Genomic DNA, 23,059 nt, shown 5'->3' with positions numbered 1-23,059 from the left:
CTTTCAGCTGTAACTGTCACATTGTTGTAGTATTGTGTCGGATTTATATTGATGTTCATTTCTTTTAAGATTACAGTTAATAGTGGTGCAACGGATCACGGTTGATCCGAAATCCAAACCGATCCCACTCCACGGTTCGGTACGCACTTGATTTGAAAAAGAAAAAAAAAGTATGTGTATGGTGCGCGTGATCAGTCTGTCAAGCAGTAGTTATGGTCAGCGCTAGTTATGGTCAGCGCTAGTTATGGTCAGCGCTAGTTATGGTCAGCGCTAGCGGTCCAAGTGGCGGAGCAGAGGAGTTTGCGGCATTCAAGCAGCCCTTTGCTGCCCAATCCGACCGGGCTAAAGCTATTACTAAAGCTATTGGGGTGTTTAGCTGCAGACAGGAGGCCGTATTCCGTTGTGCAAAACAAGCGGTTTAAACTGTGATGAACGTGCTTGAGCCACGCTATGATATCTCGTTGCGCATCCACTTCAGTGTGACAAGATGGTTCCAAGCATGTATGAGCAGGAGAAGTTTAAAGTTATGGCTGAACTGTCCCAGGCTTCTTCTGTTGCTCTAACTACAAATGGGTGAAGCTCCAGGGCAACGGAAAGCCACGTGACCGTGACCGCTCGTTATATCACAGCGGAGTGGTAGATACAAAGCCCTGCACTGCCCTATAGATTACATTAGATTAGATGGAACTTTATTAATCCCTCGGGTGGGTTCCTCCGGGAAATTCAGTTTCCAGTAGCACAGCACCGACAGAAGTTGCAGAATGTGAGCAGAAATATACCATATTTACACCTATATAAATACAGAGAATACAAAAGGGATACAAAGAATAAATAGGAATAAGAATACAAGTATTGTGAGTCTATTACACCGTTGGTTATTAACAAAAACTATTGCACAGTGAAAAGGCACTACAGCTTACTTGTTCCCCCCTCCTTTGTCCCGTTTCCCCTCCCTCTCCCCTCCAGCGAGGAGTTAAACAGTTTGATGGCGTGTGGGACAAAGGACTTTTTAAGTCTGCTGGTCTTTGCCTTTGGGAGAAGCAACCTGTCACTGACAGGCTCCTCTGGTTGTTTATGGCCGTGTGCAGAGGATGAAGAGGCTGCCCAGCATGGTCCATAATGTCCATATTGCACCTTAATTTGTTTTTATATAAGTGTCTGGAATGAGTCTTGAGTTGAATGATTTTAAATAGGCAAAAAATACTTAAATAAGTAAATGGTGAGTCGAATTTTTGCCGAATTTTTTTTCTATTTTTGCTGATCCAAAAATTGATCCGATCTGTGACTTAAAACCGTGATCCGATCTGAACCGTGAGATTTTTGATCCGTTGCACCACTAACAGGTAATGAAACATTTACCATTGTAACATTAAAACAAACACTAAGGGACTGTGTTTGAAATCATGAAGCACAAACTAAAAACCAGCAACAAACAACTTAAACATAAACAATCACAAAGAAAGAACAATACAGTATCCACATCTGAACCAAAGAGTAAAACAGTGAAATGTGGATTATTAAATATTAGGTCTCTCTCCTCCAAGTCTCTGTTAGTACATGACTTAATAATTGATCAACAAATTGATTTACTCTGCCTTACAGAAACCTGGTTGCAGCAGGATGATTATGTTAGTTTAAATGAATCAACACCCCCGAGTCATTCTAACTACCAGAAATCTCGAAGCACAGGCTGAGGGGTCGGTGTGGCAGCAATTTTTCACACCAGCCTATTAATTAATGAAAGACCAAGACAGACTTTTAATTCATTTGAAAGCCTGATGCATAGCCTCGTCCACCCCAGCTGTGAAACTCAGAAACCAGTCTTACTTGTTATCATCTATCGTCCACCTGGGCCTTACACAGAGTTTCTGTCTGATTTCTCAGACTTTATATCTAATTTAGTTCTGAGCTCAGATAAAATAATTATTGTGGGTGATTTTAACATCCATGTAGATGCTAAAAATGACAGCCTCAACATGGCATTTAATCTGTTATTAGACTCAATTGGTTTCTCTCAAAATGTAAAAGAACCCACCCACCACTTTAATCACACTTTAGATCTTGTTTTAACATATGGCATAGAAACTGAACATTTAACAGTGTTTCCTGAAAACCCTCTCCTGTCTGATCATTTCCTGAACATTTACATTACATTTACAATAATTGATTACACAGCGGTGAAGAGTAGACTTTATCAAAGTAGATGTCTTTCTGAAAGTGCTGTAACTAAGTTTAAGAATATAATCCACCCACTGTTATCATCTCCAATGCCCTGTACCAACACAGAGCAGAGCAGCTATCTGAACGCTACCCCAACAGAGGTCGATTATCTTGTTAATAATTTCACCTCCTCACTACGTACGACTCTGGATACTGTAGCTCCAGTGAAAACTAAGGTCTCTAATCAGAAGTACCTGACTCCGTGGTATAATTCTCAAACACGTACCCTAAAGCAGATGACTCGTAATCTGGAGAGGAAATGGCGTGTCACAAATTTAGAGGATCATCATTTAGCCTGGAGAAATAGTTTGCTGCTTTATAAGAAAGCCCTCCGCAAAGCCAGAACATTTTACTATTCATCACTGATTGAAGAAAATAAGAACAACCCCAGGTTTCTCTTCAGCACTGTAGCCAGGCTGACAAAAAGTCAGAGCTCTGTTGAGCCAACCATCCCTTTAACGTTAACTAGTAATGACTTCATGAACTTCTTCACAAATAAAATTTTATCATTAGAGAAAAAGTTACCAATAATCATCCCACAGATGTAATATTATCTACAGCTACTCTTAGTACATTGATGTTAAGTTAGACTCTTTTTCTTCAATTGATCTTTCTGAGTTAACTTCAATAATTACTTCCTCCAAACCATCAACGTGTCTTTTAGACCCCATTCCTACAAAACTGCTCAAAGAAGTCCTGCCATTAATTAATTCTTCGATCTTAAATATGATCAACCTATCTCTAATGATCGGCTATGTACCACAGGCCTTCAAGCTGGCTGTAGTTACACCTTTACTCAAAAAGCCATCTCTAGACCCAGCAGTCTTAGCTAATTATAGGCCAATCTCCAACCTTCCTTTCATATCAAAAATCCTTGAAAGAGTAGTTGTCAAACAGCTAACAGATCATCTGCAGAGGAATGGTTTATTTGAAGAGTTTCAGTCAGGTTTCAGAGCTCATCACAGCACAGAAACAGCTTTAGTGAAGGTTACAAATGATCTTCTTATGGCCTCTGACAGTGGACTCATCTCTGTGCTTGTCCTGCTAGACCTTAGCGCAGCATTCGATACTGTTGACCATAATATCCTATTAGAGCGATTAGAACATGCTGTAGGTATTACAGGTACTGCGCTGCAGTGGTTTGTATCATATCTATCTAATAGACTCCAATTTGTGCATGTAAATGGAGAGTCCTCTTCACAAACTGAGGTTAATTATGGAGTTCCACAGGGTTCAGTGCTAGGACCAATTCTGTTTACATTATACATGCTTCCCTTAGGCAGCATCATTAGAAGACATAGCATACATTTACACTGCTATGCAGATGACACCCAGCTCTATCTGTCCATGAAGCCAGATAACACACACCAATTAGTTAAACTGCAGGAATGTCTTAAAGACATAAAGACCTGGATGGCCGCTATCTTTCTGCTTCTTAATTCAGATAAAACTGAGGTTATTGTACTCGGCCCTGAAAATCTTAGAAATATGGTATCTAACCAGATTCTTACTCTGGATGGCATTACCTTTGCCTCCAGTAACGCTGTGAGGAACCTTGGAGTCATTTTTGACCAGGACATGTCCTTCAACGCTCATATTAAACAAATATGTAAGACTGCTTTCTTCCATTTGCGCAACATCTCTAAAATTAGAAATATCCTGTCTCAGAGTGACACTGAAAAACTAGTTCATGCATTTATTACTTCCAGGCTGGACTACTGTAATTCATTATTATCAGGATGTCCAAAAAACTCACTGAAAAGCCTTCAGCTAATCCAAAATGCTGCAGCAAGAGTCCTGACAGGGACTAGAAAGAGAGAGCAGATTTCTCCTGTTTTGGCTTCCCTTCATTGGCTTCCTGTTAAATCCAGAATTGAATTCAAAATCCTGCTCCTCACATACAAGGTCTTAAATAATCAGGCCCCATCTTATCTTAATGACCTTGTAGTACCATATCACCCTATTAGAGCACTTCGCTCTCGCTCTGCAGGCCTACTTGTTGTTCCTAGAGTATTTAAAAGTAGAATGGGAGGCAGAGCCTTCAGTTTTCAGGCCCCTCTTCTGTGGAACCAGCTTCCAGTTTGGATTCGGGAGACAGACACTATCTCTACTTTTAAGATTAGGCTTAAAACTTTCCTTTTTGCTAAAGCATATAGTTAGGGCTGGACCAGGTGACCCTGAATCCTCCCTTAGTTATGCTGCAATAGATGTAGGCTGCCGGGGGATTCCCATGATGCATTGAGTTTTTCCTTTCCAGTCACCTTTCTCACTCACTATGTATTAACAGACCTCTCTGCATCGAATCATATCTGTTATTAACCTCTGTCTCTCTTCCACAGCATGTCTTTATCCTGTCTTCCTTCTCTCACCCCAACCGGTCGCAGCAGATGGCCGCCCCTCCCTGAGCCTGGTTCTGCCGGAGGTTTCTTCCTGTTAAAAGGGAGTTTTTCCTTCCCACTGTCGCCAAAGTGCTTGCTCATAGGGGGTCATATGATTGTTGGGTTTTTCTCTGTATCTATGAAGCGCCTTGAGGCGACTTTTGTTGTGATTTGGCGCTATATAAATAAAATTGAATTGAATTGAATTGATTATTTTACAAGAGTTTTAATTGTTTGGTTTTTTTTATTCTGTTTTCCAGAAGGGGAAAACTACAAGAGCGAAAAAGGTCATGAAGGAATAATTCAAAACATCTGACAGGAAGCAGTGAAAAAACCGAGACCAGATAAAACGCAGTGTTACTGAAAAAATGGATATACCATTAAACACAAAATCAAGGAGCAAAAGCAGGAGTGGGAGCACTAAAGAAAAAGAAGACTCAGATGTTAGTATACATCATTCAGAGATCCAGAGTACACCTCAATGGCTTCATGGAGGATTTGGCCTTTCTCCTCTAAAAAGAGAGTTAAAATCAGGAGAAGGTTTCATTGCCCCTTACCCTTACCCCCTTGCCTCTATGTATTACAGCAACCCGTATCCAGCACCTGGAATAACTACTTCGTCACTTGTTCCACAAGAGTATGAAATGAAGGGAAAGGGAAGAAAAAAGGCAAACAAAACAGGACTGTTGGAAGGCTCTGATTTACTCCTTCATGGTAAACACGAGCAAAATGAAAGAGAAAAGACAGAAAGCATACTGTCAGAAATGATCAAAAACCAAAAAAATGAACAAAAAGAATCAGAAATGACAAACTTGCATTCTGAAATGAACCTTCCTGCTTGGAAGGTTCGAGTGCCCAGCTTTGATTCAGGTTTTACCCCGGCAATGTTAAATCATCATGTAGGAGATTCTGGAATACAAGAAATGTTACGAAGGAAAAAAAGGAGGATGTTAATGGGTTCTCCGTCAATTACTCGAGCTAAACACAAGCAAACGCAGACAGAAATAACAGGAAGCTTCCTTTCTAACACTTGTGAACATTGCGTATACATGCCTACATGGGAAATAAGAGAAAAATTTCCATCTCCAGGTCCATCTCCAGGTGATGTTAATTACATCAGAAGAGTTCCAAAATCAAGTGACTCTAAATATCCTCCTCCCTGCTCCTTTTCTGTGACTTCTTTTGTTGACGAATCAGCAGCAGATAGCAGCACTGCAAGTCCTGAGAGTGAAGAAATCATGACACACAGTATTATGAAGTTAGAAGCCATGCCATACGATTATAAACTTCGAGGAACATCTGGATCTAGTGGGCTGTCCAGCAGATCCTGCCTCTTGCCTTGTTCTCACAGCATGGTCTCACTGAGCAAAATACCCCGTGCAAAGAACAACTTTACACAAGTAAACAGCTCACCTGATATGCTGTTAAATGAGTTTACACCAGTTATCACTGATGATTTTGATGATGAAAACTACACGTTCCAGTGCTCCTGTCCAGGCCTGTACCAGTGCAGTGTGACCGGCCTGGTGTTTTTAATGAAGGCAGAAGGAGACGTGGTTTACAGGACTGTCCCTTGGAACAGGAGGCTGCTGGCCCAACACCACAAGAAGCCTGCAGGACCCCTGTTTGACATCAAATGTCAGCAGCAGTCTGTGTGTCAGCTTTGTCTCCCACACTGTGAGCTCATCTCCACAGGTGGAGGTCAGTTCTTGCAGGTCGCTCATGTGAAGGAGGAGGGCATCAAGTTCATCACCCCTCAGCGGATAACGGAAAGTCACGTTGTTATAAACATCACAGGGTTTTCTGGTTATGGTAATGTGAAGGATGAAGACTCTCCTCCCGACCCAGTCCAAGCTTTGGTTCTGCTCTTCTACAAACCCCCAGTTGATCGTGATCCCAGATCCATCCTCAATGTATTGTTGTTGCCAAGGAACATCGTGATCCGTGATGTACAGCGCACCAGGAGGAAACTAAATGGGGATGAGAGGTACATAGATACATCTCCTCACTGCAAACTGCATCCAAAGCAGGTTTACACTCTGTCCACTGTTCCTGAGGATGATCTGATTAAAGTTCAACCAAAAGAGATAGATTTTGATGATGAGTACCACGACAGTTACTTCACATCTTTCCAGGTGATTTTAAGAATAGTCTTCAGAGATATTAGCCTGAGTCTGAAAGAAAAGAGCAGCTCCACCTGTGTTTGGGAAAGAGATCTATGTATTTTCTCCCCTACAGTGGGAACTATAAATCTTCCTCCTTCTGAGAGGCTGTTAAACACACGAAGCTGCTTCATTGAAGGGATATCAGAACCTAATCTCAACAGCCTGATCGACAAACTGCTGGAGAAAAAGGTGATAACTGATGCAGAGAGGGAGGCAGCAGATGTGAAGCAAGACAAAAGGGAAGAGGCTCGTTTTGTTATCGACACTGTGAGGAATAAAGGTGATGCTGCCAGTTCAGAGTTGATTAACATTCTCCGTGAGCTTGACAAAATCCTCTTTGAGCACCTCAGGTTAAACTGAACAGATTTTTTTGTAGCATTTGTGGGGAGAAAGTGAAGCAATTACCTGCCTGTGTGTAAATGGTAAAATTGCCTGTATTTATAGCGCTTTACTAGCCCCTAAGGACCCCAAAGCACTTCACACATTCAGTCATCCACACATTCACACACTGGTGATGGCAGCTACATTGTAGCCACAGCCACCCTGGGGCGCACTGACAGAGGCGAGGCTGCCGGACACTGGCGCCACCGGGCCCTCTGACCACCACCAGTAGGCAACGGGTGAAGTGTCTTGCCCAAGGACACAACGACCGAGACTGTTGGAGCCGGGGCTCGAACCGGCAACCTTCCGATTACAAGACCATATGTGTAGGGTCAGCATATGGTGGCAAATATTTTAAGAGGTAAAAACAAAAAACAGTTTGTTGGTCTGAAAATTATTTGATAACACACTTTAAATATACACAACCAGTCAAAATTTAGACACACATTCTCATTTAATGGTTTTTCTTTAGTTTTACTACTTTCTACATTGTAGATGCATACTGAAGACATCAAATATATTAAGCAAAATATATGGAGTCATGTAGCAAAGAAAAGAAAAAATTATCTGAATATGTCTTACACTATAGATTCCTCAAAGTAGCCCTTTGCTTTGTTGACAGCGCTGTAAACCCTTGGCCTTCTCTCAGAGAGCTTCATGATGTAGTCACCTAAAATGGTTTTCACATCACAGGTGTGCCTGTCAGGGTTCATTGGTGAAATGTTTTGCCTTCTTTATGGGGTTGGGACCATCAGTTGTGTTGTTTTTTTGTTTTAAAATTGCCCGATGCTTTTGTACGCTTCCTTGTGTTATTTTACCTTACAGTAACACGATATAACTAACAATGGCATGACCAATATTTTAGGCTTCACACAGTAAAACTGGTAATTTCAGTGACTTTTTGCTTTGAAACTTTGCACTTTGTCACAGACGTTAGACTTCTTCTGTTAAGTTGTTGTGACTGTGTGGAATGAACCAAATCTGACAGGTGAATATAATTCTTTGAAAAAATTTGCATTAAATTAAACTTGATTTGATTCAAACAAGTTCTATAAAATTAAAAATGTTTATAAATTGTGTTTTACTGCAGATCTCACATGTTATTTATGGCAGGAAGCACAAAGTTCTCTGTACGTTTCTGATTAAAACCCACAAACGCACCTTTTGTAAAGACAGCTGAATACTGACATGATGACAGTGATATCAACATCAGTCTGAGTTTAAATAAAGTGAATCTGTTTCAACAAATCTGACAAAAAGAAGCAACTAAACACATTTACCTTTAAATTCCTGCTTTGTTTTGAAGCTATATTGCAATATTGTGAATTGGGTTTTAGTTTGCTCTTTAGGCTACTTTTTAGTATTGTTTATTTATTCTCACTTTTATTTTTAGATTTTCAGTTTCTAGCTTGCTTTATTAAATATAATAACTTGTATCCATGGTTATTTAACTTGTTTACAGTAAAGTGAAATGGTTTTTTTTATTTAATTTAAGATGTATTTACTGTACCTTAAATTACATTAATTTACTTTGAAGATTTTTTTTTTAATATTTCGGCGACTCTCCCAACATTGATGGCATAGACTGGGCATGGCCTCCCATCCAAGGCCCTGAGAAATCACTTGAATCACTATGGGTTACCCTATGTACCCACGTAATTGGTTTTTGGTCCCGTATGGTGATGAATTGTTAAGTAACAATTTTTGTATGTTAAAAAAGCATTTTTTTTTCTTTTTGTATATAAATAAATGTTGATGTTGTGTGATGGGATTGTGTGCTTCAGTTTTATTTATAATGTGCCAAATAACTACAATTGATGGCTCAAGGCAATGCCATCCAGAGTAAGGATCTTGTTAGTCACAGTGTTACTAAGAATTTTACATCCAGTACGATGTCCTCAGTTTTATCTGAATTTAGAAGCACATAATAATGAGCATTAAAAGTTTGTGAACATGTATGATATGCCTTCTGAAGCATGGATAATATAAATAGAAATGGTCCCAGCATGAAACCCTGTAGAGCATCATCATTAACCTCAGTTGAAGTCAAATTATTATGATTGGGAAACAGACTTCGGATGCAGTATTTCTCTTCATGTAGGTGTAATTCCCATCAGGCAAGCATCACAAAGATCTCCCAACTGCTGTGATAGTTCTACGTGGTTTTGGGGAAATGAATAAAATCTCTTTAAAACAGAATATAAATAACGTTTGTTTTATATTACTGTATATCTCTATATATTGTGTATTACTTAACAGACATATTTTTTCTTTGTTTCATATTCTCTAGGTCACATGGCCGCAAACGTTAATACGTAAGATGTCTTATGGTACTACTTCATTCAACAACCTGAAAAAACAACAAAGAAAAGTATCAACACACCCTTTAAAGCCAGGAGTTAGGAAATGGATAATGTTTAAATAAAGTGTTTGGTCTACTTTAAAAAAAATCGAATCTGGAATAAAATAAACTCACATACAGTGCGGGCATATGAGTTTAATATCAAAGTAAGGAAAAGGATCAGTGATGATTCAGTGTAAACAGGAGAAATGGTTTCAACACTGTTAGCTGTCCAGTGGATTGAAGATGCAAACCCGCTGAGATCTGTGTTATGCTCAGACTCGAGTTCATCATTGGCCAGTTTACAAGACAGTCACTCAGACTGCAGACCTGACATCCTGATAGAGATCCAGCAAACGTTAAGGCAGACGCATTTGTTTGAGAGGATTTGATTGATTTTCACATTTCAGTCAAGACTCCAACCAGTTGGTGGCGGTAAAGCACTATTTTGCTGTTTGCAAACCATCAATAAATAATATCAAGAAGAAGAAGAAAAAGAAGACGCACCTGAAAAAAAGGTGGGCGGGACTATTCATTAGCGGAGTTTTTGAATAACTGGAAAAGATTATAAACGTGTACGTCTTCACCTGAGTAACATCGACAGAGTAACTCGCACTTTTTAATTTATTTATTTAATTATTCGAGTCGAAGGAGGAAATGCGAGATTGGATTAAACATGGGAGCTCCAGCAGCAGGTAAGGAAACACGAGAACAGCATCTCTAGCAAATTTATCTATAAACGTTACACTTTTAAAATGTATCAAAGTTTTGAAGGAAGGGTCTCGATGGGGTTTGTGTACACGGATTACCTGTAGACCTGATTATTTGAAACATAGGCCTTGATTAATATGAGCAGATCTGGTGTGACAGACAGAAAGCGAGGAAATGTAAAGCAAATGTGTAAGTAACGTTAACCTCCTAAGACCCGAGCTCTTCCATGGCATGCATTTTTTTATTTCCCTTTGATATTCGGGCATATTGGGACCCGATAAATGTAAAAACAAAGAATTAGCAGTTTATTTGTTTATTTTTTTAACTAATTTTTGTTTCTAAGAAAAATGAGAGCCACATATGAGGATATTCGTTTAAAATTTCGATAGAACAGTAGTAGTATAACGTCCCCGTAAGTCATTCAGTTTCGGTTTAAAATCGTCTGATTCTTTTATTTAAAGCATGTTTCATGCGCAGTAGTCTTTAGTTTCTGCTTCTTGTTCAGTTGTTGCTTTGCATGCCCTGTACAGGCTCTTGGTAAATGCACTGGGGAAATTAATGACTGGTTGTGCCACAATTTTCTCCAGCTAAACAAAAACAAAACTGAGGTAATAGTCTTCGGTGCCAAAGAAAAACGATTACAGGTCACCAGAGAACTTCAATCTATACACCTAAAAACCACAAACCAGGCGAGAAATTTGGGTGTAGTGATGGATGCAGACCTAAACTTAGAAAAACGCATTAAGACAATAACAAAGTCAGCTTACTATCACCTCAAGAATATTTTAAGGATAAAAGATCTGATGTCTCAACAGGACCTGGAAAAACTAGTCCATGCATTCATCTTTAGTAGGCTTGATTACTGTAACAGCATCTTTACAGGTCTACCTAAAAAATCAGTCAGACAACTACAGCTCATTCAGAACTCTGCTGCTCGAGTCCTCACTAAGTCCAAAAAAGTGGACCACATCAGTCCAGCTCTGAGGTCCTTACACTGGCTGCCTGTCCGTCAGAGGATAGACTTTAAAGTCCTGATGCTGGTCTATGAAGCTCTGAATGGTTTAGGACCAAAATACATCAGTGACCTCCTGACCCAGTATGAACCTTCCAGATCCCTCAGGTCATCTGGATCCAGTTTTTTATCAGTTCCCAGAGTCAGAACCAGACACGGAGAAGCTGCATTCAGCTTTTATGCTCCTTATATCTGGAACAAACTCCCAGAAAGCCTCAGATCAGCTGAAACACTCAGTTTATTTAAATCCAGGTTGAAGACTCACCTGTTCTCAGCTGTTCATGATTTTATCGACTGTTATTTTTTTAATCAATTTTAAATCGTGCTTTTTTTTTTAATTGTTTTTGTTTTTTAATGTCTCTGTAAAGCACTTTGAATCACCTTGTTGTTGAATTGTGCTATATAAATAAACTTGCCTTGCATGAATAACATAAATATAAGATAAGATAACCTTTATTAGTCCCACACGTGGGAAATTTGTTTTGTCACAGCAGGAAGTGAACAGTCCAAAAGTTATATAGCAAAAATTAGAATACAATAAGAATAAAACACTGTACACAACTGTACAGAATAAAATAAAATACTATATACAGTAGAATAAATAGAATAAAATATACAATAGGGTAAAAATAGAATACAAATGCTTAATACAACTGAGTAAAAATACAAGGAGTTCTAATAACTTATCAAAGTGTGTTTAACATTCTGTATAATCAATTTGTATTATTATTGCCTTCAAATGACTTCAGCTGGGATAAGTGATGGATGGAGCGAGTTTTACTGCGGTCTGGGATTTTCCAAACAGGGGGCTGGAAAGGAATTGCACTGGAGCACAGCAGTTAAATATAAGAAATAAAATGCATTTCATTGGCTATGGGACATATTTGTTAGACAAAACATGCACCTACAAATGACATGATGTTACTTTATTCAACAATATATATTTTATGCTAAATAAAAAAGCCTGAAACTAATATACAAATACAAAAAGCAAATCAAAGTAAAACTGTTCCTCATTCACATAAACGGGTCATCCCCAGAGAAAATCTGCATAAAAACGGACATCTGACTTGTGCCATGGAAATGCAAGAACCAGCTAAAGCTACATGTTTTTCTTTGCAAGCCATGTATGCATTTTTCAGAGTTTAAACAGTATTAAGATGGCACATGCCATTTACATTTTCACCTGTAACTTTCGAGTATTTGTAGTATTTTCTATGGGCTGTGTCATATTTATATTGTCTATACCAGCGGTCCCCAACCCCTGGGCCTCGGACCGGTACCGGTCCGTGAGTCGTTTGGTACCGGGCCACGAGAGTTGAGGCTCAGGTGTGAAATGTCTGGTTTTCAGGGTTTTTATCGGTTTTCAGCGTTATTTTGTTATCGTCTTTATCGTTAACTCGGTTTTCCTGGGTCTTTTCACATGTGTTATGAATAAATCTTTTTTTCGGTACTAGTACTAGTTTTATTTTGTTGTATTTATCCACGACACCTTAAAGGTCGGTCCGTGAAAATACTGTCGGGCACAAACTGGTCCGTGGCGCAAAAAAGGTTGGGGACCGCTGGTCAATACCACAGGTGTCGAACTCCAGGCCTCGAGGGCCAGTGTCCTGCGGGTTTTAGATATGTCCTTGCACAGCTGATTTAAATGGCTAAATTACCTCCTCGACATGTCTTGAAGTCCTCCAGAGGCCTGGTAATGACCTAATCATTTGATTCAAGTGTGCTGACTGGTGTTATCTAAAACCTGCAGGACACCGGCCCTCGAGGTCTGGAGTTCGACACCCCTGGTATATACTGTTGATTGAAAGTTTTGGGTTTTTTTTTAAGGTTACACAGTTAATAAATCATTTACCATTGTCGCATTAAAATAAACACTGTGAGGCACTGTGTTTATAAGAGTTTTAATTAGTTAATGAATTTTATTCTGTGTTTTCCACCAGGGGAAAACTCCAACAGCCAAAGTCGCTGTAAAATGTTTTGAATAGTTCATAACATTTTCAGTGGTCATTGAAAACAAAGGCAAGCTCAATTTCCCTTGATGGAGGAATTTGGATATACCGCTTAACAAAAAAAATCAAGAAGTGAAACTTCGAGTGGAAGCGAAAGCACAGGAGAAAAAGAAGACTCCGAAGTTAGATCGTAACCTAATGATCCAGAATAAACCCGTGTCTCAGCCTCTAAACCAGTGTTTTAGAAGTTCATCCCTAAATTCTCAGTAAGCTTGTTTTTCAACTCTTGTATATCATTGGATGTTCATACCTGGGTGCATAACAGCCACTAGAACAAGATGTACAGTCCAACACGGAATAGAACAGCAAGAGCTGAACTAACTTCAGTTCAGGCAGCACAAGATGCCCTTCGACCAACACAAGATGCCGTACAGTTCTTTCAGCCAACACAAGATGCTGTTCAGCCCCTTCGACCAACACAAGATGCTGTTCAGCCCCTTCGACCAGCACAAGATGCCGTACAGTTCTTTCAGCCAACACAAGATGCTGTTCGGTTCCTTCCACCAACACAAGATGCCGTTTGGGCCCATCGACCAACACAAGATGCCGTTAGGGCTTTTCAGCCAAGACAAGATACCGTACAGTTCTTTCGGCCAACACAAGATGCCGTTCGGTTCCTTCGACCAACACAAGATGCCGTTCGGGCCCATCGACGAACACAAGATGCCGTTAGGGCTTTTCAGCCAAGACAAGATACCGTTCGGTTCCTTCGACCAACACAAGATGGCCTTCAGGCCCTTCAAACAACACAAGACGCCCTTCAGGTAAAACAAGACGCCCTTCGGGCAACACAAGATGCACTTCGGGCAACACAAGATGCCCTTCGGGCAACACAAGATACCTTTCGGGCAAAACGAGATGACCTTCGGGTCCTTCAGGCAACACAAGATAACCTTCGGCTCCTTCAGGTAACACAAGATGACCTTCGGGCAAAACAAGACGCCCTTCGGGTCCTTCAGGTAAAACAAAATGCCCTTCAGGCACAACAAGATGCCCTTCAGGCAAAACAAAATGCCATTCATGCAAAGCAAGATGCACTTCGGGCCCTCGAGGCAAAACAACATGCCTCTCAGGTCCTTCAGGCAAAACAAGAAGCCATTCGGGCAACACAAGAGGCCCTTCAGGCGAAACAAGATTCTCTTCGGGCAACACAAGAGGCCCTTCAGGCGAAACAAGATTCTCTTCAGGCAACACAAGATGCCCTTCAGGCGAAACAAGATTCTCTTCGGGCAACACAACATGCCCTTCAGGCAGCGCAAGATGCCCTTCGGGCAACAGAACATGCCCTTCAGGCGACACAAGATGCCCTTGGGTCAAGACCAGATATCCGTCAGCCTCTTCAGGCAACACGAGATGGTCTTAATGACACTTGTTCACCTTTTGTTGACGAATCAGCAGCAGGTAGCAGTTCTGACTATGAAGAAGTCATGAAGCGCATTAATATGGAGTCGGAAACTGTGTTGGATGATGATTAAATAAACTTTAATGAAAATCTGCTCCACTCTCAGCTTATCCTCTCTTTCACTTCTCCAGTAATTTCAGTGGGCCCTGGAGGACATCCTGCCTCTTGCCTTGTTCTCACAGCATGGTCTCACTGAGCAAAATACCCTGTGCAAACAACGTCGCACAAGTAAACAGCTCACCTGATATGCTGTTAAAGGTCTTCACACCTGTTATTAATGATGATTTTTAATGATGAAACCTGCCTGTACCAGTGCAGTGTGACCGGCCTGGTGTTTTTAATGAAGGCAGAAGGAGACGTGCTTTACAGGACTGTCCCTTGGAACAGGAGGCTGCTGGCCCAACACCACAAGAAGCCTGCAGGACCCCTGTTTGACATCAAATGTCAGCAGCAGTCTGTGTGTCAGCTTCATCTCCCACACTGTGAGCTCATCTCCACAGGTGGAGGTCAGTTCTTGCAGGTCGCTCATGTGAATGACGAAGGCATCGAGTTTATTAATCCTCACCTCAGGATGAAGACTCTCCTCCTGACCCAGTCCAAGCTTTGGTTCTGCTCTTCTACAAACCCCCAGTTGATCCTGATCCCAGATCCATCCTCAGTGTGTTGTTGCTTCCAAGGAACATCGTGATCCGTGATGTACAGCGCACCAGGAGGAAACTAAATGGAGATGAGAGGTACATAGATACACCTCCTCACTGCAAACTGCATCCAAGGCAGGTTTACACTCTGTCCACTGTTCCTGAGGATGATCTGATTAAAGTTCAACCAAAAGAAGCTGATTTTGATGATGAGTACCACGACAGCTACTTCACGACATTCCAGGTGATTTTAAGAATCCTCACAGATGTTGACCTCAGTCTGAAAGATGAGAGCAGCTCCACCTGTGTTTGGGAAAGAAAATTGTGTCTTTTCTCCCCTACAGTGGGAACTTTGAGTCGTCCTCCTTCTGAGAGGCTTTTAAACACACGAAGCTGCTTCATTGAAGGGATATCAGGACCTGTTCTCAACAGCCTGATCGACAAACTGCTGGAGAAAAAGGTGATAACTGATGCAGAGAGGGAGGCAGCGGATGCGAAGCAAGACAAAAGGGAAAAGGCTCGTTTTGTTATTGACACTGTGAGGAGTGAGTTCACTTTCTCCATGAGAATGATCACATCCTCTGTCAGCACCTCAGGTTAAACTGAATGGATATTTTATGGATCATAATGTGTTTCTTTAATGACGCCAAAGTCATTTTTATCTTTCTTTGACAACTGAAGTGAGTGAAGAAAGACAATTTTTTTTTTTTATTCTGAAACCATATAATTTAAACTTTTCATCAAATATTGCAGCTGCATTTATTTTTATTCTGCACTTTTGCACTTTGTCACAGACGTTAGAGTTCTTCTGTTCAGTTGTTGTGACTGTGTGAACCAAATCTGACAGGTGAAGATAATTCTTTAAAAAAAAAAAGTTGCATTAAAATCAATTTTGATTTGTTTCAAAGAAGTTCTATAAAATTAAAAATGTTTATAAATTGTTTTTTACTGCAGATCTCACATGTTATTTATGGCAGGAAGCACACATTTCTCTGTATGTTTCTGATTTAAAAATCCACATACGCACTTTTTGTAAAGACAGCTGAATGATGACAGTGATTTCAACATCCTAGTCTGAGTTTAAATAAAGGGAAACAAACATTAAAGTGTCTTTAGTGTGTGTTTGAATCTGTTTCAACAAATCTGACAGAAACTAAACAGCTAAACACATTTACCTTTAAATTCCTGCTTTGTTTTGAAATTATGCAATAATGTGAGTTAGATTTTAGTCTGCTCTTTAGGGTGTTTTTCAGCATTATTTATTCTCACTTTTATTTTTAGATTTTCAGTTTCTAGTTTGCTTTATTAACTATAATAACTTGTCCCCATGGTTATTTAACTTGTTTAAAGTAAAGTGAAACAATTTTTAGCTTTAAGACGGCCTTTAACGAGGTATCAAATTAATTAAATTTACTTGAAAGTGTGTTACAAGATAATTTCCTTTAAACTGTTTGTACCTTCATCAGCCAGCAGGGGGAGGCATTTGCTTAATAAGAGTGCTCTTAAACTCACTGCAGGTGAAACCTGATGAAGCCACGGTTTGATATCCTGCACAAAGGAAACCAAAAGCAGGACAATCACAGAATCTGTGCTCACATCTTTAGACAGCTAAATTTCACCCTAAGTTAGTGTCTGTATGTGTGAAATATAATACTAAATTATTCTACATCTGCACTCTGGTGTCCACATTAATGCTGTATTGTGAGTAAACCAAACTAACATTTGATCTCAGTATTTACAGGCTGGCATCAAATGCAGAAGGAAAGGTTTAAAAATAAGCTTCTGATTGTTTCCAGGTGAGCAGTTTGTATTGTTTTAGCTCATTTTATTGAGACATGATAAGGTAAGCAATATTTAACATGAAACTTCGACAGTAACCTAAAGTGCAAGCACTCTCTGTCAGTATATCATTTGACTGGTTAGCCCACTATAGAATGGCTTATATTACATAAATCTGAATAAGTTAAATCCAGGATGTCTGAGAATGTAACAGACTGATTCAGTTTCATCTTCACAAGGACAGACAGCCTACAGGACGTCTTTCGAAACACTCAGTTTGATGCATCACACTGTTTATTCAACTTGCGCTCACAACACTCAACATTCGCTTTAATAATCATCAGATTGTTGTACTGGCAGACCGGGGTGGTGGTCCTCATTTTTAAGAAGGGAGTTGAAGGGTGTGTTCCTACTATAGGGGAAATCAGACTCCTCAGCCTCCCTGGGAAAGTCTATGCCAGGGTGCTGGAAAGGAGAGTCCGTCCCTTAGTCGAACCTCGGATACAGGAGAGGGTGGCTGTAGCTCAGGTGGCAGAGCAGGTCAGCCACTAATCAGAAGGTCGGTGGTTCGATCCCAGGCTGCCTCCTGGCTGCATGCCAAATATCCTTGGGCAAGATACTAACCCCATGTTGGCCTACTGGTGGTGGTCAGAGGGCCCGGTGGCGCCTGTGTCCGGCAGCCTCGCCTCTGTCAGTGCGCCCCAGGGTGGCTGTGGCTACAATATAGCTGCCATCACCAGTGTGTGAATGACTGAATGTAGTGTAAAGCACTTTGGGGTCCTTAGGGACTGAGTAAAGCGCTGTACAAATGCAGGCCATTTACCATTTAACAATGGGAGTTTTTCCCAACCAGTCTGGTTGTCTTAATTCTCAAGATGATAAAGAGCTGGTCCAGTGTTCCACGACCAGGACGAAAGCCGCATTGTTCCCCCTGTGTTGTGTGGACTTGGAGAAGGCATATGACTGTGTCCTGTGGGAGGTGCTGCTGGAGTATGGGGTGTCTAGCCCATTGCTAAGGGCCATTTACAACCTTTGCAAGAGTTTGGTCCACATAGCCGGCAGTAAGTCGGACTCGTTCCTGGTAGGTGATGGACTCCGCCAGGGCTGCCCTTTGTCACTGATTCTGGTCATAGTTTTTATGGACAGAATTTCTAGGCATAGCCAAGTGGCGGAGGGCTTTCACTTGGGTGGTCTCAGGATCTCATCTCTGTTTTTGCAGATAATGTGGTTCTGTTGGCTTCATTGGGTGATGGCCTCCAGCTCTCCTTGGAACGGTTCGCAGCCGAGTTCAAAGCGGTGGGAATGAGAATCGGCACCTTCAAATCTGGGGCCATGGTCCTCAGCCAGAAAAGGGTGGATTGCCCGCTCCAGGTTGGGGATGAGTTCCTGCCCCAAGTGGAGGAGTTCAAGTATCTCAGGGTCTTGTTCATCAGTGACGGAAGAAGGGAGCGGGCGATCGACAGACGGATTGGTGCAGCGGCCACAGTGATGCGAACGCTGCACTGGTCCGTGGTGGTGAAAAGAGAGCTGAGTGTAAAAGCGAAACTCTCAATTTACCGGTTGATCTACGTCCCTACCCACACCTATGGCCACGAGCTGTGGGTAGTGACCGAAAGAACGAGATCGCGGATACAAACAGCGGAAATGGGCTTTCTCTAAAGGGTGGCTGGCCTCTCCCTTAGAGATGGGGTGAGAAGTTCAGCCGTCCGGGTGGGGCTCAGCTTGGGCTGCTGCCCCTGCGACCCGGCCCCGGATAATCGGAAGAAGATGGATGGATGGCACTGTTGTAGTGAACCGCTCAGTGTCATGTCATCTTTATTTTGCTTGATTTATTTATTATTTTTGCTGCATTTACAAAGACATTTTTGGCTCTGCTTCTACTTTGTTGACTTATTAAACATATTTCAGTCTTACCTTACATTATACTGTGCATTGTGCTGATGTTTGTTGTGTTTAAATTAATATTCATGTGGTGGAAGAAAACAGTTTCTCAAATTCATAAAATCTACATCTTACAGTATAAAGCGCCTCGATCCGACTGTTTTTGCAATTTAGTGCAATATATAAAAAACTGAATATAAATTTAGGCACTTCCGCCCTGGCTTCACTTTTATAACGGTGTCTTTGACTTTGAAAGGATCGTAAACCCGCTTCCTGTGTGCGCTCTGACTGCCGCTGGTTTGCGCTCTCAGATTGAGTGATCGGTCCCAGCTCAGCATCCAGCCTTCACACCGGACGGTGCGCCTGTGAGAGGAAGAGCAGAGCCGCTCTCTGTCGTTCAGCTTCTTCACAGAGTTTACAGCCTCGCTGACAGAACTTTGGCCTTTTTTGGAGCTTCGGAGCTTCGTTTTACAACATTTCATCCCGGCGTAAACAAGCGGAATTTAAGCTTTGGAGGAGAGCGCAGCGGAGGTCTGGAGATGAACCCCCCGTGTGCCCGCTGTGGCAAGATCGTGTACCCGACGGAGAAAGTCAGCTGCCTGGACAAGGTGGGAACTTTTCTTTGGGGATAAATCAGACGTTTCTGTGTGTTAAACAAAATGATGAAAACAGTTTAACACACAGAAATGCGTGTAAACTGGAGGTGGGTCACGTGAACGGTGAAGTGAGGAAAACTCACCTTTCAAACCCTTTTTAAGCTTCATGCTTGTAAAAACACTGGATCATTATATATAACTACCTTATGAGTGCAACGCTAGTGTGGGTTATTTAAGATGGTCTAGTGACAAAAGCTGTGATACACCGTTGTAGAGACCAAATGTGTGGGTGTGCCGTTTAATTTACCAAATTTATTTCCTCTGTTATTTAAATTTATCTAAAACAAACAAACAAATTAATATATTTCTGTTAATTTAGATTAAACCCAGCTTGCTATAAACACAGTTTACAGTTTTTTTTAATGTCATCGGTCAGCTCACTTCAGTTGTTTTTCTCTATATTTTTGTAAGTAAAATTGTTAAAGTGTCACAATTACAGATCAAGAAATATTGTAACAACCAGCTGTTAACATAGCGCAGACTTCTTTTAAATAAGTGCTCGAATGGCCCAATGATATGATGAATAATGGCTGTAACAGGAATGTTTTGGACCATCTTTGCTCTTAAATTCCGGCGTAAAACCACATTGTTAATTTGTGCATTTGCTGGTAACACCTCTGTAATAGTCGCTTGCATAATGGTGATAAATTATTAAAATATCTTCAGCAGCCTCATGCATTCACTGTCAGTCCTGTGTGGAATCAGATGACACAACAGCATGTAGGCAGCAGCGCACATAATATTAGCTCCTCGTCTTCATCACAAAAGACTCTTGTTTTAGGAATCAGCAGCAGATCAACAGTTTTTGATTGTAGAAGTAAGAAGAAAATATGTGGATCCAACTTTATTATAAGAGCTCAGCAATGAGGAGAGTGTGGTTTATAAAGAGAGAGCAGGCTGGACCAAATGCTACCTGAAAGTCTGGGTTATAATAGAACTAAAGGCAGTGTTGGAGGCAGTCATTTAGAGAGGGACGCAGGCAAAGAAAGAAGTTTAAGGAGAATGTGAGAAAAAGAAGGTCGAGGGACATAAAGATGTTTGCTATTCAAGCACGTCCCTGCTGTCCCTTACAAAATAACCTTTAATCAGACGTTTTCACAGGTGACACTCATTTTACATTTTTGACTCAAAGTCTGAAAATAAAACTAAAGAAATAAAAAAAGAAATCCAGGATTCTGTTTATCATTTGTGTTTTAATTAAAAGTTCCTGCAGGATCAGCATTAAAAATAACAGCAGAAATGTTTTAGCGCACATTTCCTGTTCTTGCCATGAAGAGTATTTCAGAGTTAGCAGCTTTTTCTAGATCCAATGTGATTCTGAGACCTCGTCTTTGGTCATTTGTTAATATCAAATCCTGATCCAGTACCAGTGTTAAATATACATATATAAGCTGTATTACTCACTAAGGAAGAGACTGGGAACCAGTCATGAAGTGTGAGGCAACATCAGGGCTGAGTTAAACACTGATTTACTTACTTTATTTAAAAAAAAATTAAATAAATGTGACCAACAATTTAAATTTACAGAACTGGGTTTTGTTATTAGCATATTAACAGGACTAAAATCAAAATAAAAAAGGTAAATTTAAGATTTAAGCTCAGTGTGGAAGTCTTTTCTGTACTTTAATGTCATTCACAGTCAAATCAAAGGAGTCGCCCCCTAGTGGCTGTTACAAAGAAAGCAGGTTTAAGGCACCTCTGTAGCAGCTTTGCTTCTCTGGTTCTTCGAGTTCTCTGTTTACTACACATTTTTTTTCTATTGTATCCCAGGGAGCATACTGCAAATGGTTGCATCACGCATGTCCCAGCTCACAGTCTTGGCAGGAAAAACAAACAAAAAACTTTAATCTGAATTTTAACAAAATACTTTGTACAGAAAGATTAAAAACATCTACGCGGACAGTTAACAAAAGAACAGAACAGAAGAGAGATGACGTTGTAACATAAATACACACCAGGAGGAGGAAACTAAGGAACAGATGAACTTAAAAAGAAAACCATTTAAGGAGGGAAGTCAACTGACTTTCAAAATAAAACAGGAAGTGAATTGAAAGTGTGACTGTCCATGCGGATGCTAATCTGCAACATAAAGGCAGAAAACCTTAAAGCCTCTTGAAAATGGCTCCAGCTGTTGTTTAGCCAATCTTCTTGAAGTACAAAAATTGTAGTAAAGATAACATATCGTTAGCTTCATAGCATAAGTGCCTAAGTCATTTTTTGGTCAAATTGAGATTTTTGCCTAACTTTACTCCCCTACCACTGCTGCATCATCCTGTCCGTCTGCCTATGTCATTGGCCAAAAATGACTTAGGCAATTATGCTATCAAGCTAACGATATACAATATTTGATTGCTTGACACAGAGTCAAATATCAGCCTAACTGTGTATTAGTCCATTTCTAGTTCTTCCTTTACTGAAACTGAGTGTGTGCTCTGTGCAGTGGGAAATAAGTTTGACTTGTTACAGGTTCACAGAGGATTTGCATTTCAACACATCCTGCTCTTTGACTGCACTTAAGTAGAGGATTAATATGGAAGTCATATGACCATGTTGACATCTCGAACACAAAATGCAGTCGCTTTCTAACTAATTTGACTTTGACTTTGACTAATCCCAGAGCGGGACAGATGGAGGACGATCTGTGCTGGATATTAAAACGAGTAAAACAGAATCATATCTGTCACGGATATTTTTCTTCTGAACAAATATCAGTTTGCTTTCTGCTTCATACGTCATGTAGAAAAGTTTCTGCTTTTTGTAGCAACATAAGGTGGAGCTGCTCAATCAGAGTGTTTGTAGTCTGGTGGTTGTTATCATGTGATCAATCATTGATAGTGTTGTGATAACAGGTGGCATAAGAAGCAGGAGCTTCCCACTGGGACTCTCAGATTTTGGCACATGCAAAAGGACTCTGTGCAGACGAGGTGTGAGATCTTAGATGTGACTTGTAGTGTGGGGAGACCTTCACAGCTGAAACAAAGGCAAAATTAGCTGAATGCAAACATCAAACTAAAACCAGCGACCTTTCAGGGGTCAAGAGTCAGTGACCTGGAGTCACTCACATACCCGAGGCATTTCTCGCCTGAGTGCCTGAGAACGGGGCCGCACCGAATACCATTTGAAGGCTCCGGTTCTTCATCAGTAATTAAACAGCCAAAAGTGAGAGACCGAGCAGGTTGGAGGTGCTTGATTTTTTTCAAAACTTGACAAAATGACCATATAGGAAATAAAAACAAATACCTGTTCTGAGCAGCATGGGGTCAGTACTGTGGCTGCAACAAGGAAGTGTGGCTATAGAAGTCTATGATAAAGACCAGCGTGACCACAGTAAACACTTCCCAGAGGACTCAGTTTTCAGTGTTATTTAATACATTATGATGCTTAGTTTGTTTATTAAACTTCATCAGAATCCAAAAGCAGAAGAAAGAAGGGTGGAGAGCTTTAGGGTGGATCTGTCCTGTCACTGACTGGTTTCAAAAAGCT

The 23,059-nt window shown here is 40.7% G+C and overlaps 3 protein-coding genes and 1 pseudogene across 4 annotated transcripts in view; all 4 read left to right on the top strand.

The window, feature by feature from the left end:
• Window positions 1-5,762: 5,762 nt before the first annotated feature.
• LOC146625929 (NACHT, LRR and PYD domains-containing protein 1b allele 3-like) lies at window positions 5,763-7,153 on the top strand. The gene has a single exon (XM_085362528.1). It carries the CDS (start codon window positions 5,837-5,839, stop codon window positions 7,121-7,123), a length of 1,287 nt encoding a protein of 428 aa, XP_085218654.1. The 5' UTR covers window positions 5,763-5,836; the 3' UTR covers window positions 7,124-7,153.
• A 6,345-nt stretch (window positions 7,154-13,498) lies between these two features.
• Window positions 13,499-14,695, top strand: LOC146625928 (uncharacterized). The gene has a single exon (XM_085362562.1). The coding sequence runs from the start codon at window positions 13,499-13,501 to the stop codon at window positions 14,693-14,695; it is 1,197 nt and encodes a 398-aa protein (XP_085218688.1).
• An 80-nt stretch (window positions 14,696-14,775) lies between these two features.
• LOC146625927 (NACHT, LRR and PYD domains-containing protein 1-like) lies at window positions 14,776-15,861 on the top strand (annotated as a pseudogene).
• Window positions 15,862-19,251: 3,390 nt separating this feature from the next.
• The window catches only part of LOC146625925 (LIM zinc-binding domain-containing Nebulette-like), an 80,645-nt gene continuing 76,837 nt past the window's right edge, over window positions 19,252-23,059 (top strand). For both annotated transcript variants that reach the window (XR_014906514.1, XM_085363072.1), the window contains exon 1: window positions 19,252-19,528. Coding sequence is in view for 1 of the 2 variants with exons in the window: in XM_085363072.1 (XP_085219198.1) it covers window positions 19,460-19,528 (69 nt within the window). In the remaining variant the exon portion in view is untranslated. The remainder of the gene's footprint in view (window positions 19,529-23,059) is intronic.

This window comes from Diplotaxodon limnothrissa, linkage group LG9, assembly GCF_057381915.1.
Source record: "Diplotaxodon limnothrissa isolate DT_005_m linkage group LG9, D_limnothrissa_male_GT1.1, whole genome shotgun sequence".
NCBI classification, from domain to species: Eukaryota; Metazoa; Chordata; class Actinopteri; order Cichliformes; family Cichlidae; genus Diplotaxodon; species Diplotaxodon limnothrissa.
Note: the sequence above shows the minus strand (reverse complement) of the source record. Positions and strands in the feature narration are given on the sequence as shown.

Bases quoted from the DNA above. Each gene is read 5' to 3' on its own strand.
- LOC146625929 (XM_085362528.1), top strand. From the start codon at position 5,837: ATGACACACAGTATTATGAAGTTAGAAGCCATGCCATACGATTATAAA.
- LOC146625928 (XM_085362562.1), top strand. From the start codon at position 13,499: ATGTACAGTCCAACACGGAATAGAACAGCAAGAGCTGAACTAACTTCA.